Here is a 17,123-nt window from a genome sequence, read left to right as displayed (position 1 = left end):
TGCCCATATAACCAGTCAGTCACTTAAGATTGGGCTCTTGTCTAGAGAAGAATTCTGATGATGTTGACTCCTATGTGCTGTGTATTTGCATCTCCTTTTTAAGTCTCTGTTCCTAGATTTTTTATACTTTTCTCTTTTTAAGTACTTTGTGAGTGCAAGGAATCCCCTAATTTTACTAATGTCCTATTTCAGTTTTTGGTTTTCTTTCTGACTTAGTGTTAACATTGTTCTCAGTAAGAAGTTTCAGTTACACTCCATTGTCCCAGAATTTGGTTTGCAAGTTTGGAGTATTCTGAAAGGATGGACTGCAAGTGAGAATGATCATATGCCCTATTTCTTTTCCTCAGAGGTGGTCTGTTATCCAAGTCACTGATTGGTGTATGAGAAACCAAATCCTCAACAATTACCATTGGTCATTCATATTTGTTGAGTGGTGTCTGCCTAGAACATTTGGGGGTTATTTAATAAAATGATTCTCTAGTTTGCTTTTAAAATTTTTGCCACATTAGTCTTAGTTCTTCTGTTTCTGTGGTGAATATTTATAGATTGGACTCTGCAGCTTTACTCCACAGAAAAGAGAATTGCTGACTTCGTGGTTCTTGTCTAGATTGCTTGACAAACCAGCCAAATTACCCAATTTAAATAATAAACTAATAGATGACTAGATTTCAGTGTAGTAAAAAATTTGTAGGGTGAAATACAGGGCTGAAAAAGAGATTTGTAAGACCATACAGGTTAGCTAAGAGCGGTCACAATTCACTAGGCTTTAGCCTCCATTCAGCATCAGCACATAGGAAAATACTCATGTGATGACTTAGCGCTTCCCACTTACAAACACTTCTGTCACAGTGGTGAAGAAAATAAAGTTAGTTTACAAATATTAGAGCATTGACATTGAACTCCATGGTTTGGCATATAGTGTTGTTTGTGAATTTGTGACTGAGTTTGTGTAACATGTTCCAATAGTACAAGATTGCTGAGTCATAGAGGGATATGCTTTCCAGTGGTAGTTCTAATTGTTCAGTGAGGCCAAGATTATAAATCCAGGTGAGCAGAAATAGGACACCTTACCACTTTTGCTGAAAGTTCTTATTAATTTCTTCCCAAGGTAGTAGACACATTAGATCTAGTTGGAAAGACTAAATTGTTGCCTCTGGTAACTGAGGATTCTGATACTGTTCTGCTAATGTTTGTCCTGGAAATTTAAGCCTAGTGAGGCTACTGGCCTTCTTTACTCCCTCTTTCCATCCTTCTCTTTGTTCATTTCATAAATATTTATGAAGTGCTCACAGTGTGAAAGACGTAAGTATTATAGGAGATGCAAAGATATGCTGATGACATACATAATGAGGGACATATGAGAAGTTTCTGAAGTTACACCTCTTGCACTCTAATATAACTTACTCCACACATATACATACACACTTTGAAAGCATTGCCATAGAAACCCATTGTCCTTGATAAGAATGTGTTTCTCACTGTGGGAGAAAAAAAGTTGAGAATTAAAGCCTAGAGGCTTAAAATCTACCAAGAGAGTAGTGTCTCTAAATATTACACTGTAATCATTATATGTTGTATGTTATAGGGGTAATATTCTGAATTATTTTTAAAATACTAAGTAGATTCTATAAAGTTTGTTATCTCTGTATTCCACTCAATTCATCTTTAAGATTAAGTCATTAATAGTAGTCCAAGAGAAGGAGTAAGTAGATAATGCCAGAAAAAGGAGGTTCATAGGATAGAGGAGGAAATAGCCTATTAAGAAGTACCCCTAACTAATATTGGGATTAGAAGAGTTGGTTCCCAAGCAAAAAGAAAAGGAGTCAAGATTAGACTCCTGTGTCTTGGCTTCTCTGGACTGAAACCCTGGAAACGGTTGATGTAGTTTAAGAAATAACATGATAAGTTTCAAGGAATCCTTGAACAGCAGGGATTGCCTCTCTTTGAACCAGAGGCAGATGGTCTCTTTGGACCATTTTCAAGGTCTCTTAGAAAAGCACCAAGTCTAACGTGGAACCACCCAAGCAGTAATTTGGAAACACCAAAGTAGCAGAATATGTTGAGAACAAAGATTCCTTTCCAGTTTTCTACAAAATCAAGGTTATTGTGATGGAATTCCTAATTCCTAGGTTTGCCTTTGGGCCTAGTTAAGGTAACAGCACAAACCAGTTATAATTTTCTGTAGGAAGATGCCCAACAAAGCCAAGGAAACTCATCTGTGGTAATAGATGAGTAATAATTTAAAGAATAATTTAAAGAAATAAATAATAATAAAGGAAATAAAGTAATAATTTAAAGAAATTAAAGAAATTGTTCTTTAGAATACTCAATGCCAACTGGGCCCCCAAAGCAATAGAAAATACTTAGTACTGAACCAGAAATTAAATGTCACCAGTGCTAGAGACCAGCCTAACCACTAGAGCTAGCAGAGAACAGACAACAGTTTCCCCTAACAGAAGAGTGCCAACAATGTAGAGGGGGAACCATATGCAACAAGGAAACCAAACCATATTTCTCTGTATTGGAACTCAACTTAATTCACAAACCCTTGTGTCCACTAATGGTAGAAACGTTAATATTACCAATTAAAACTTAGTCATTTATAAGTTGAAATAGTCTTCTTTGAGTAAATATTTAGTTCAATTTAGAATTTTTTCCTCCCCTTCTGTCCTTCCTAAGAGCAATTTAAAATCCTGCCATTGGAAGAAAGGTACTTGTTCTGGTGCTGACCTCTAGTGGTTACTGGCCTGCACTGAGGCATCTGATCCTGCTTGTTTTTCTTTGGATGATGGTAATTTGCCTTTACTGCTGTAATGTCCCAGCTTGGCCTCCAGTCTCTAATACACATACATATACTTTGCATTATCTGATCACAACCCTGAGCTCCTTTCAGCCTCATCAGTGGGCCATTACAATATTACAGATGCTTTCCAGTAGTAGTTTTCAAATTGGGATACAAATAACTCATGGGGTACCAAAGACATTCCAAGGAATATGAAAGAATTTGTTATTGGGGCGCCTGGGTGGCTCAGTCGGTTGAGCGGCCGACTTCGGCTCAGGTCATGATCTCACGGTCCGTGAGTTCAAGCCCCGCGTCGGGCTCTGTGCTGACAGCTCGGAGCCTGGAGCCTGTTTCCGATTCTGTGTCTCCCTCTCTCTGACCCACCCCTGTTCATGCTCTGTCTCTCTCTGTCTCAAAAATAAATAAACGTTAAAAAAAATTAAAAAAAAAAATTTGTTATTTTTATTTTTAAAAAATGTTTATTAATTTTGAGAGAGAGAGAATCCCAAGCAGGCTCCATCCATGCTGTCAGTGCAGACCCAGTGCGGGGCTTGATCTTACATATGGTCAGATCATAACCTGAGCTGAAATCAGGAGTCAGATGCTTAACCGACTGAGCCACCCACGTGCCCCTATTGTTGTCTATTTTTAAAAATCAGTTGCATTTAGGTATGATTTATACAAATTTATATATTCTAAGTGTACAACTCTCTGACTTTTGATAAATTTATATCATCAAGTAACCACTAAAACAATCATGATATAAAACATTTCTTTACCCCCCCCCCCCAAAAGTTCTCTCATGCCCCTTGTAGTCTTCTCCCTCCATCCAGGTCCCTGGCAATCACAGATCTTTTTTTTTTTTTAATACAATTTTTTGTCAAATTGGCTAACATACAGTGTGTAATGTGTGCTCTTGGCTTTTGAGGTAGATTCCCATGGTTCAGCACTTACATACAACACCCAGTGCTCATCCCAACAAGTGCCCTCCTCAATGCCCATCACCGATTTTCCCCTCTCCCCAGCCCTCATCCATGCTCAGTTTATTCTCTGTATTTAAGAGTCTCTTAAGGTTTGCCTCCCTCCCTCTCTATTTGTAACGATTTTTTTCCCTTCCCTTCCCCCATGATCTTCTGTTAAGTTTCTCAAGATCCACATGTGGGTGAAAACATATGATATCTGTCTTTCTCTGACTTACTTCACTTAGCATAATACCTTCCAGTTCCATCCATGTTGCTGCAAGTGACATTATTTCATTCTTTCTCATTGCCAAGTAGTATTTCATTGTATATCTAAACCGTATCTTCTTTATCCGTTCATCAGTTGAAGGACATTTAGGCTCTTTTCATAATTTGGCTATTGTTGAAAGCACTGCTAGAAACATTGCGGTACATGTGCCCCTATGAATCAGCCCTTCTGTATCCTTTGGATAAATTCCTAGTAGTGCTATTGCTGGGTCATAGGGTAATTCTGTTTTTATTTTTTTGAGGAACCTCCACACTGTTTTCCAGAGTGGCTGCACCAGTTTGCATTCCCACTGACAGTGCAAGAGGATTCCCATTTCTCCACATCCTCACCAGCATCTGTTGTTTCTCGACTTAATTTTAGCCACTCTGACCAGTATGAGGTGGTATCTGAATGTGGTTTTGATTTGTGTTTCCCTGATGATGAGTGACATTGATCATCTTTTCATGTGTCTGTTGGCCATCTGGATGTCTTCTTTGGAGAAGTGTCTATTCATGTCTTTCCATTTCTTCACTGGATTATTTGTTTTTCGGGTGTTGAGTTTGGTGATTCCTTTATAGATTTTGGATACTCTTTATCCTATATGTCATTCACAAATATCTTTTCCCATTCCATCGGTTGCCTTTTAGTTTTGTTGATTGTTTCCTTTGCAGTGCAGAAGCTTTTTTTTTTTTTTTTTTTTTTTTTTAATGAGATCCCAGTAGTTCATTTTTGCTTTTAATTCCCTTGTTTTGGAGATGTGTCAAGCAAGAAATTGCTGCAGCTGAGGTCAAAGAGGTTGTTGCGTGTTTTCTTCTCTAGGGTTTTGATGGTTTCCTATCTCACATTAAGGTCTTTCATCCATTTTGAGTTTATTTTTGTATACGGTGTAAGAAAGTGGTACAGTTTCATTCTTCTGCTTGTTGCCGTCCAGTTCTTTCAGCACCATTTGCTAAGGAGACTGTCTTTTTTTCCATTGGATACTGTTTCCTGCTTTGTCAAAGATTAGTTGGCCATACATTTGTGGGTCCAATTCTTGGTTCTCTATTCTATCCCACTGGTCTTCTTGGTTCTCTATTCTATCCCACTGGTCTATGTGTCTGTTTTTGTGCCAATACCATGCTGTCTTGATGATTACAGCTTTGTAGTAGAGGCTGAAGTCTGGGATTCTGATGCCTCCCTCTTTGGTTTTCTTCTTTTTTTTTTTTTTTAATGTTTATTCATATTAGAGACAGAGGGTGAGTGGGGGAGGGGCAGAGAGTGAAGGAGACACAGAATCTGAAGCAGGCTCCAGGTTCTGAGCTGTCAGCACACAGCCTGATGCGGGGCTCAAACTCAACAAACCGTGAGATCATGACATGAGCTAAAGTCGGATGCTTAACCAGCTGAGCCACACAGGGGCCCCTGCTTTTATTTTTCAATATTGCTTTGGCTATTTGGGGTCTTTTGTGGTTCCATACAAATTTTAGGATTGTTTGTCCTAGCTTTGAGAAGAATGCCAGTGCAATTTTGATTGGGATTGCATTAATGTGTAGATTGCTTTGGGTAGTATTGACATTTGAATATTTATTCTTCCAATCCATGAGCATGGAATGTTTTCCCATTTCTTTGTGTCTTCTTCAATTATTTCCTTCATAAGTTTTCTATAGTTTTCAGTATATGGATCTTTTACATCTTTGGTTAGGTTTATTCCTAGGTATTTTATGGTTCTTGGTGCAATTGTAAATGGGATGCATTTCTTGATTTGTCTTGCTTTTGCTTCATTATTGGTGTATAGAAATGTAACCGGTTTCTGTACATTGATTTTGTACAACTTTGCTGTACAACTTTGCTGAATTAGTGTATCAGTTCTAGCAGCCTTTTGGTGGAGTCTTTTGGTTTTTTGATGAATATCATGTTGTCTGCAAAAAGTGAAAGTTTGGTTTCTTTGCCAATTTTGATGCCTTTTATTTCATTTTGTTATGTGATTGCTGATGCTAGGACTTCCAACACTATGTTAAACAATGGTGGTGAGAGTGGACATCCCTATCGTGTTCCTGGTCTCGGGCGGAAAGCTCTCAGTTTTTTTCTATTGAGGATATTAGCTGTGGCTCATTTCATATAAATGGCTTTCATGATGTTTAGGTATGTTTCTTCTATCTCGACTTTCTTGAGGGTTTTTATTATTAAGAAAGGATGCCGTGTTTTGTCAAATGCTTTTTCTGCATCTATTGATAGGATCATATGGTTCCCATCCTTTCTTTTATTAATGTGATAGGTCACATAGATTTGTGAATATTGAACCAGCCCTACAGCCCAGGAATGAATCCCACTTGATCATGGTGAATAATACCTTTTATATGTTGTTGAATTCGATTTGCTAGTATCTTGTTGAGAATTTTTGCATCCATGTTCATCAGGAATATTGGCCTGTAATTCTCCTTTTTTGGTGGGGTCTCTGTCTGGTTTGGGAATCAAGGTAATGCTGGCTTCATAGAATGAGTCTGGGACTTTTCCTTCCATTTCTGTTTTTTTGGAACAGCTTGAGAAGGATAGGTATTAACTCTGCTTTAAATGTCTGGTAGAATTCCCCTGGGAAGCCATCTGGCCCAGGACTCTAATTTGTTGGGAGATTTTTGGTAACTAATTCAATTTCTTCACTAGTTACGGGTCTCTTCAAATTTTCTATTTCTTCCCGTTTGAGTTTTGGTAGCATGTGGGTGTCTAGGAATTTGTCCATTTCTTCTAGGTTGTCCAGTTTGTTGGCATATAATTTTTCATAGTATTTGCTGATAATTGCTTGTATTTCTGAGGGATTAGTTGTGATAAATCCATTTTCATTCGTGATTTTATCTATTTGGGTCCTCTCTCTTTTTGAGAAGTCTGGCTAGGGGTTTATCAGTTTTGTTTATTTTTTCAAAAAACCAGCCTTTAGTTTCATTGATCTGTTCTGTGTTTTTGGATTCTATATTGTTTATTTCTGCTCTGATCTTTATTTCTCTTCTTCTGCTGACCTTGAGGTTTCTTTGTTGTTCTGCTTCTAGTTCCTTTAGGTGTGCTGTTAGATTTTATATTTGGGATTTTTCTTGTTTCTTGAGATAGGCCTGGATTGCAAGGTATTTTCCTCTTAGGACTGCCTTTGCTGCATCCCATTGGGTTTTGGGCTGTTGTGTTTTCATTTTAATTTGTTTCCATATATTCTTTAATTTCTTCTTTAATTGCCTGGTTGACCCATTCATTCTTTAGTAGGATGTTCTTTCCAAACTTTTTCCTGTGGTTGATTTCAAGTTTCATAGCGTTGTGATCTGAAAATGTGCATGGTATGATTTCAGTTCTTTTATATTTATTGAGGGATGTTTTGTGACCTAGTATGTGATCTATCTTGGAGAATGTTCCATGTGCGCTTGAGAAGAATGTATATTCTGCTTTAGGATGAAAAGTTCTGAATATATCTGTCAAGTCCATCTGGTCCAGTGTATCATTCAGGGCCATTGTTTCTTTATTTACTATATAGATGATCTGTCTATTGCTGTAAGTAGAGTATTAAAGTCCCCTGCAATTACCACATGTTTCCCAATAAGATTGCTTATGTTATTAATTGTTTTATATATTTGGGTGCTCTTGAACTTGGTTCATAGACATTTATAATTGTTAGCTCTTCTTGATGGATAGATCCTGTAATTATGATATAATGCCCTTTTTCATCTCTTGTTACAGCCTTTAGTTTGTCTGATATAAGTATGGCTACTCTAGGTTACTTGTGACTTCCAGTAGCATCATAGATCTCCATCCCCTCACTTTGCAATCTGAAGGTGTCCTCAGGTCTAAAATGGGTCTTTTGTGGACAGCAAATAGATGGGTCTTGTTTTTTAATCAATTCTGATACCCTGTGTCTTTTGATTGGAGCATTTTGTCCATTTACATTCAGTGTTATTATTGAAAGATACGGATTTAGAGTCATTGTGTTATCTGTAGGTTTCATGCTTGCAGTGATGTCTTTGGTCCCTTGTGGTCTTTGCAACATTACACTCACAGAGTCCCCCTTAGGATCTCTTGTAGGACTGGTGTAGTGGTGATGAACTCCTTCAGGTTTTTTGTTTGTTTTTTTTGTCTAAGAAAACCTTTATCTCTCCTCCTTTCTGAATGACAGGCTTGCTGGATAAAGGATTCTTGGCTGCGTATTTTTCCTATTCAGCACATTGAAAATTTCTTGCCACTCCTTTCTGGCCTGCCAAGTTTCAGTAGATAGGTCTGCTACTACCCTTATGTCTACCCTTGTAGGTTAAGGCCCATTTGTCGCTAGCTGCTTTCAGAATTCTCTCTTTATCTTTGTATTTTGCCAGTTTCACTATGATATGTCATGTAGAAGGTCAATTCCTGTTACATCTGAAGGGAGTTTTCTGTGCCTCCTGGATTTCAGTGTCTGTTTCCTTCCCCAAATTGGGGAAGTTCTCAGCTATGATTTGTTCAAGTACACCTTCCACCCCTTTCTTTCTCTCTTCTTCTTACTGGAACTCCTATGATACGGATATTATTACATTTCATTGAATCACTTAGTTGTCTAATTATTCCCTTGTGGTCCAGAATTTTTTTTATCTTTTTCTCAGCTTCATCTTTTTCCATAATTTTATCTTCTGTTTCACTTATTCTCCCTGCTTCCTCTTCAGTCCTCACTGTTACTGCCTCTAGTTTATTTTGCACCTCATTTACAACATTTTTTAATTTCATCATGACTATTTTTTTAGTTCCTTGATCTCTGAAGCAGTAGATTCTCTGCTGTCTTACATGCTTTTTTCCAAGCCCAATGATTAATCTTATGACTATTATTCTAAATTCTTGTTCAGTTATATTGTGTATATCTGTTTTGATCAATTTTTTAGCTGTCATTTCTTCCTGGAATTTCTTTTGAGGAGAATTCTTCTGTTTCATTGTTTGGGCTAGTTTTCTGTCCTTTATGTGATTTAAAAGCTTGTTATGTGTCCTGCACCTGCAAGCACTACTGTATTAAAGAGGGATTATACAGTGTCCAGGGCCTGGCCCTTCAAGAGGTGTTTTTTGGCATGTGTTACTTGCTCTCTGTTGTTTTTTGGAGTTGTTACTTGCTCTCTGTTGGTTTATTTCCCTACTCCTAGTGATGTTTTGGACCCTCAACCAGGTGTGCTTTGATTTGTTCATAGAAGTAGCCCTGGAAAAGAAAACAAACACACAAACAAACAAAAACACCAGCTACAACAAAACAATGGTGTAGGGGAGTGGTTGATGGAAGAGGCCATACAAAGAGAGAAATGACAGGGGTGGGGAAAAAGAAATGAAAATTCACCAGGCAGAGAAACCAAATGGCTTAATCCAGAGTGAGAGAGAGGAAAATAAAGAAGGAGATATAGAACAGGTGTAAATAAAGAGAATAGATTAAATATGTCTGCTTAAACAAACCAACAGCCAGAATAACCAGAGTAGAGGAGGGAAGAAATAAGGAGAATAGGAAGAAGGGGTGGGGAACTAAATATATATAATGTATATATAATATATATGTGTATATATAATATATATATGTGTGTGTGTGTGTATATATATATATATATATATATATATATACACACACAGAACATGAATTGTCCCACACTTAAATCAGGAAATGCAAAACCTCTGGGTGCCTTGGAACTGGTGGCCATGCTGGTCTGGAGGAGGGGCTGTCTGGTTCATCAGCATCAATCCCATTCCTGTAGATATGCAGGTACCAGGCACGGAGGGGTGTGGTTTGTTGTAGGTGGGTCCCACCTTCACTGTGGGCCCACCTTCTGTTCCCTGAAGCCCCGCCTTGTTGGTGAGGGGGAGAAAAATGGCCATACCCCATTCTCTCTTCTATGGACCAGGTGTCCCAAGCCACTATGTTCAGGCCATCCTTGCAATGCTTCAGGCATGAACCAGGTGGTCTGTCCCACTCTGACGACTTCCTTGCTTCCCTGGCACTCAGCTGGGATTTAAACCCTGATGTCTTACAGATTCCCACTCCATGAGTCCTGGTTTCGGGGAAATACCACTCCGTGCCACTGATATATGGCCTCTGGCTGGTGGGAGCAGGCAGTGTTTGTCCTCCAAATGGTTATATACCTTCTTCCCACAGCACTCCAGGGAAGGGATTGCTTTCTCCCACTATGGACTGCACCTCTGAACTAGTTAGTCCTGGGCTGGCTCCTCTCCTCCCCAGGTGCTTGAACAGGGCAGTTGGCCCCAGTCCAGAGAAAGCCCCGCAGTTAGAGATTGATCCATGGTCCTGGTCCATGGTTTTTCTCTCATCCAGATACAGTCCTGTGCTTCCCCAGCCTCTCTTTCTCTTCCTTTTGTCTCTCCCCAGAAGGGGTCCCTCCCATCTGTGCCTACCTGGCCTGTTTTATCTCTTCCATTCCACAGTCACACAGCACAGCTATGGCTTGCCAAGTTGTCCCCATGGGCCCCTGGAGACATCTTTGTCAGTCTGCAGCCTGGACTCTTGGAATTCAAAGTCCTTTGGCCTCCATACTGCTGTGTTTGAGGGACAAGGGAACCTACTTCTCTGCCTTGTTGGATCTCCCCCACAGATCTGCTTTTTGTCACAACAGTTTTGCCTTTTCTAGAATGTCATTTAAATATTTTCATACCATATATAGTCTGGTCATACCATATAGTCATACCATATAGTCAGTTTGGTAACTGACTTCTTAGCATAATGCTTTTGAGATTCATCTTTGTTGTTGCATATATCAACAAGTCATGCCTTTTTAAAAAACAGCTTTATCGAGATGTAATTCACATACCAAACAACTCATCTGTTTAGAATATACAATTTAATGATTTTGAGTATATTCACAGAATTGTGCAGCCATCACTGCAGTTTTAGAACTACAGATTAATGCAACAGTGTGAATGGATTTCAAAGTATTGTGCTAATCCTTTGGACTCATGGAGCAGGAATCTTTAAGACATCAGGGTTTAAATCCCAGCTGAGTGCCAGGGAAGCGTGGGAGTCGTTGGAGTGGGACAGACCACCTGGTTCATGCCTGAAGCATTGCAAGGATGGCCTGAACACAGTGGCTTGGGACACATGGTCCATAGAAGAGAGACTGGGGTATGGCCATTTTTCTCCCCCTCACCAACAAGGCGGGGCTTCAGGGAACAGTAGGCAGGCCCACAGTGGAGGTGGGACCCACCTACAACAAACCACGCCCCTCCGCACTTGGTACCTGCTATCTGCGGAAGCGGGGTTGACGCTGATTGAACCAGACAGCCCCTCCTCCAGACCAGTGTGGCCACCAGTTCCAAGGCACCCAGTCAGTCACACCCTGACTACCATTACTGTCACTATCCTGGTTCAAACCACCGTAATCTCTGCTTTCATTATTGTAATAACCTGCAAGCTGCTCTTCCTACTTCATCCCTACAGACTCTTCTCCCCATAACAGCCAGAGTGAGCCTCTTGAAAAATAAGTGAGATCATGTCATACCTCTGCTCAAACTTTTTCTCCATTCTATTTAGCATAAAATCCAGCATTTTTACAATGGCCTGCAAAGGTTTATATGATCTTTCCACAACCACCCCCACCCCCTTACCTCTGTGACCTTATTATCTCCTACCACTCTGTGGTTACCTATTATTCTGATGTTCCATATTGACCTTTTGTATTTCCTCTGCCTGACTGCTCTTCCACCATAGTCTTCGTAGCTGACTGGCATACCTTCTCCAAATCTTTGCCCACATATTACCTTTTCAGTGAGTCCTCCCTAATCATTGAATTTAAATTGTAAACTCTTCATGTACTCCCAGTCTCCCTTGTAATACTTTTATTTTTTTTTTTAATTTTTTTTTTTTAATGTTTATTTATTTTTGAGACAGAGAGAGACACAGCACGAGCAGGGAAGGGGCAGAGAGAGTGAGGGAGACACAGAATGTGAAGCAGGCTCCAGGCTCTGAGCTGTCAGCACAGAGCCCAACGCGGGGCTCGAACTCACGAACCGTGAGATCATGACCTGAGCCGAAGTCGGCCGCTTAACCGACTGAGCCACCCAGGCGCCCCCCTTGTAATACTTTTAAAAAACAGTAGTACTTAATATATTCTAACATACTCACATAATTTGCTTGTTTTGTTATTTGACTCCCTTCTGCCACAAGAATATAAACTTGACAGGAGCAAGGTGTTTATTTATTTTGTTCATTGATCTACCCCCTGTATCTCAAACAGTGCCTGGAACATTGTGAGGACTCCTGGGGAGGTGCAGAGATAGCAGACTGAAACACACACCTAGTGTTTCTGAGAAAGACCTGTTTGTCCAGGAGCTTTGGACTGAGGGGCAGGCTTTCGGTTTGGCACACATGGGCGGGGTGTGCTCCATAACCGGTCTTAGAGAACAGTGGCCAATAGATGCATTCTTTGTTCTCTCCCTTGTTCCAGCTTTCCAGTATCTTCTATAAAGGAGCTTACATTACTCTCTGGTGCCCTGATTTTTGCTACCAGGGGATGCCTCTACATCACCTAGGTTTGGTGGTGGCATTCCCATGAGACTATACCTTACAGAGATAGAGTTCTTAAATAGCTACTGCCCCACGGGCTACCACAGCAAGAGGCAAGTCTTTCTGTGAGAGAGGCTTATTAGCTTACATATATGGTAAATTAAATTATGATAAAGGCACCAAGAATATACAATGGGGAAAGGACAGTATCTTTAATAGATGGTGTTGGGAAAACTGGATAGCCACATGCAAAAGAATGAAACTGGACCACTTTCTTAGACCATACACAAAAATTCACTCAAAATGGTTTAAAGACTTAAATGTAAGAAAATAAACCATAAAAACTCTGGAAGAAAACATAGGGAATAAGCTCCTTGATATCAATCTTGGCAGTAAATTTTGGATTTGAGACCAAAAGCAAAGGCAACGAAAGCAAAAGTCCACAATTGGGACTACCTCAAACTAAAAAGTTTCTGCACAGCAAAAGAAACTATTAACAAAAATGAAAAGGCAGTGTACTAAATGGGAGAGAATATTTGCAAATCATGTATGTGATAAGGGGTTAATATCCAAAATATATTAAAAAAAACTCCTACAACTCAACAGTAAAAAAATAAACAGTTTTAAAAATGAGCAGAGGTTCTGAACAGACATTTTTCCAAAGGAGACATACAGAAGGCCAACAGGTAAATGAAAAGACCATCAAAGTCACTAATCATCAGGGAAATTCAAGTAAAAACCAGAGTGAGCTATTGCCTCACATTTGTTAGAATGGCTACAGTCAGAAGAAAGGGGTCAGGCTACAGGGGGAAAAAAAAAGAAACATGAAATGTTGGAAAGGATGTGAAAAAAAGAGATCTCTGTGTACTGTTGGTGGTAAGTATATATTGGAGCAGCCACTATGAAAAACAATATGGAGTTCCTCAAAAAACTGAAAATAGAACTACCATATGATCTAGCAATTTCACTTCTGGATATTTATATGAAGAAAACAAAACACTAACTTGGGAAGATACGTAGGCACCACCATGTCATTATAGCATTATTTACAGTAGCCAGGATATGGAAACAAACTATATGTCCAACAACAGATGAACGGATAGAGAAATTGTGTGTGTGTATACATACACATACATGTATACAACTATGTAAATAAAATGGGATATCATCAGCCATTGAAAAGAATGAAACCTGGCCATTTGTGAGAACATGGATAGACCTTGAGGACACTGTGCTAGGTGAAATAAGTCAAAGACAAATATCTTATGATCTCACTTATATGTGGAATCTAAAAAAACAAAAAAAAACCCACCACAAAACAAAACTAAAAAAACCAAGCTCCCTGATACAGAGAACAGATAGGTAGTTTCCAGAGTTGAGGATTGGGAGTGGTGGGCGAAATGGGTGAAGGGAGTCAAAGGTGCAAGTTTCCAGTTATAAAATAAATGTCGTAGGGATGTAATTTACAACATGGTGATTGTAGGTAATACTGTATTGCATATTTGAAAGTTGTTGAGAGAGTAAGGCTTAAAAGTTACCACATACACAAAAATTTATAACTGTATGGTAACATATTAACTAGACTTATCATTTTGTAATATATACAAATATAAAAACATTATGTTATACCTAAATCTAATATATCGTATGTTAATTATATATTAATTTTAAAAAGGTAATAACTGGAATAAAACAGGAGTGGAGCAAAACCGTATTGGGCATAAACAAGGCCAGTCCTGCCTTGAACTTCCTGTGGTGTTTGTTAGGTTCTTTTTGGTGAACTTTGTCTTTTGTGTGATATGTAGATGAATCTGGAAGGCTTCAGCTTCAAAGACAGGAAAACTCCACTACTGCATTTCCCATAGGCTCACATGCCTGAGACTTAAAACAGTGTCAGTGTGAACATAATGCTTGAAACGTGTACAAACCCTCTTTTTTCCTTTTGACGAAACTTTTTTCTTTAATGATGTTATTGCTGGGAGTCTATTCAGTGTATTAAATTGTATCTTAAATTGCTTAGCCAGTGGGGTGGGAAGAGGTTAGAGGTTTTGAAGGCTGAAGATTAGAGATGGGTTTTGTAAAAATGGGTACACTTTATTTAAAATGTTTACTTGAGTAATAATATATGTATACATGTATACGTACAGAGGAAAATACACATAAATGTATAGCTTAGTAATTTTCACAAACTGAATATATCAGTATAGTCAACACCCAGAACTAAAACCAGCATCCTAAATGCTCTCCTTGTTCCTCTTCAAGTTAATACCTCCTACTCAGAGTAACCGTATTCTGACTCTAATGCTATAGATGTGTTTTGCTTGATTTTGTTACTTTGTATGAATTAAGTCATACAGTCACTTAAATGCATAAATGTTAAGATTTATCCACATTTCTTACATATGGTTAGAGTTTATTCATTTTCAGTGCTATACAAAATACCATTGTATGACTATAACGATGTATCCCATTCTACTGTTGTTAGCCATTTGGATGGTTTCCAGGTTGGGGCCATTATACATAGTGTACTATCCCAATACATTCTTTTAATGTATTTTGATTTATATATATGCATAAATTGCCTAGGACATTTCACAGTTTTTTATCTATAGTCCATAAACTCTACGTGTTCTTTGGCGTTACAGTCAATATATTTACTATGTGTACCATACTCAAATGAGAGCTACAGTTCCAAGTATTACCAAATCCTTCCCTTCTTGGTGTTCTCACTAGACTTTTTCTAAAATTCACTTAGGTTTTTAACATGTATTTTGGTTAAGTATGCATATTAATGTGTTTTATTGCATCGTGAGTACTTTTTAGTACTTTGTTTTACGTGCTTGTGTATCCCAGCAGCTGGCACAGTATCTGAAAAATAGTAAGCTGGGTGAGTGAATGGTGATAGTCATTATTGCCAGAGATTAACACAGCAAGTTCCCCTAGTTATGTGAACCATCTTGCTAGGGTAAAATCCTTGCTTTAGTTCGACATCTCAGAGTCAAAGGTTAGGAAAGGAGGTGATCACACTCTGAGAAGCCTACAGTAGGGTTCAGAACTGAACATGGTGTGTGGTTAGAGGGAATTGCTGTGGCTTTACAAGCCTCTTGGAGATTTCATGTGTTAACAGCAGTGATTCCAAAGGATAGTGTGGGGGCCAGATATAAATAGCAGGACACAAATGGGGTAATGTGCCACTGCCAGGCTACTGCTGGGGGTGTTTATAAAAAGAAAAGTATTCCCTTCTCAGCTCTCACTGTCAACAACCTCCTATCCTGAAGACACGCTTACCACAACTGAAAGAGTGGGGAAACAGTTTGAGACCTAGCATCATTTAAACTTCCTCCACAGGCAGAAAAGCCAGGTAAACATTTTGACTTATTTACACTCAGACTACGGAAGTAAAGAATTTTCAAGAAAACCCTAATTCAGAGCTTGCTTGGCACGTACTGCCTCATGACAATTATCTATCAAGTATTATATTTTGAATCATTTTTAGAAAGTGAAGTTTAACACAAAAGTGACATTTTGGTAGTATATGTTAGTATCTCTAGTGAAAGAGGCTGCTCCTGAATAAAAATAGGAATGTGGGGCCAAAGGGAAGACTTTCCTTTCCCCCGTGCTTTTCATTCCCATTTGCAGATGCCAGAATATGGTGAATGGTAGGATAAAATAGAGGTCTCGGTTCAGTTCCAGTAATGTCAACTTTGTTGTAGGTATGTGGAAGGAACTGTAGACCAACCTTTAATTGACTCATTTAATGGCTGTGAGAGAGCTTCAGCTCTTGAGGGCCTCTCACCCTCCTGTTTACCCCCTTTCAGTCTCATAAACATCGGGACAAGGATTGGGTGTGTGGCCAATAGAGTTGTATAATCTTATTAGAATTGTTGCTTACCACGTTTTTTCTTATTTTCATTCCCACCATCAGAAATGTATGCAAGACACTTGTTTTATCCTTGAGCTTCTTTTGAATGTAAATATTTGGGGGAAGGAGGACCCCTTGGTAACTCTCTGGTTTGTATCACTACTGGGCTCATCATTCCTTCCATCCTACCCAAATATGTGTGACTTGGTTTGCAAAGAAGTTAAGAGAATGCATGATGTGCATGGAAAGTAACTACTGGAGACCTTTTGGAAACTGGGAACTTGGAGATCACCAATCTAAAATGGTGATTTTTAGTTTATATTATTTCTTGTGTATGCTGAGGAGAAACTTAGAGACAGGAAGAAATTATGACTACCGGTGACTGACTATGGTAGAAGAGACAACACAACTGGAAATGGATAGATTTAATCTTGAGCAAATTGCTAAAGTTCTTGGAGCTTTTGCTTCCTCATTTGTAGAATGAGAGTCTTAGACCACCAGACAAATTATAATAGCCCTTACAGCCATTGGAAACTTACTGATGATCACTTCCTGACCATCATGATACTTTCACCGTGAATGAAAATATATATAGTGTGTCATCCTGCTGTACGTACCTAAACCTCTTTTTTAAAACAACTAAATTGGAATTCTCCCTTTTAATTTAGAAGAGAAAAATGAAGACAGGACATTTTGATATGGTCACCATGCTGCTGGCAGCGGTGATTCTAATGGACATTTTCCAGGTAATGTTTGGAATGGGAAGTATGTGGTCATTGGAATGGGAACTC

General features: G+C 38.9%; 1 protein-coding gene across 3 annotated transcripts in view; it reads left to right on the top strand.

The window, feature by feature from the left end:
• ART3 (ADP-ribosyltransferase 3 (inactive)) overlaps positions 1 to 17,123 on the top strand; it is a 141,124-nt gene that overhangs the window by 90,444 nt on the left and 33,557 nt on the right. For 2 of the 3 annotated variants that reach the window (XM_042936162.1, XM_042936161.1), the window contains one exon: positions 17,001 to 17,078. In XM_042936162.1, coding sequence (XP_042792096.1) covers positions 17,010 to 17,078 — 69 coding nt within the window. In that variant the 5' untranslated portion in view covers positions 17,001 to 17,009. Of the gene's footprint in view, positions 1 to 15,717; positions 15,832 to 17,000; positions 17,079 to 17,123 lie in introns of those variants that run through there. The other variant, XM_042936163.1, reaches the window with a different exon arrangement.

The sequence above is a fragment of the Panthera leo genome, chromosome B1, assembly GCF_018350215.1.
Source record: "Panthera leo isolate Ple1 chromosome B1, P.leo_Ple1_pat1.1, whole genome shotgun sequence".
In the NCBI taxonomy this organism is placed as follows: domain Eukaryota; kingdom Metazoa; phylum Chordata; class Mammalia; order Carnivora; family Felidae; genus Panthera; species Panthera leo.
This window is presented reverse-complemented; position numbering and strand designations above follow the sequence as displayed.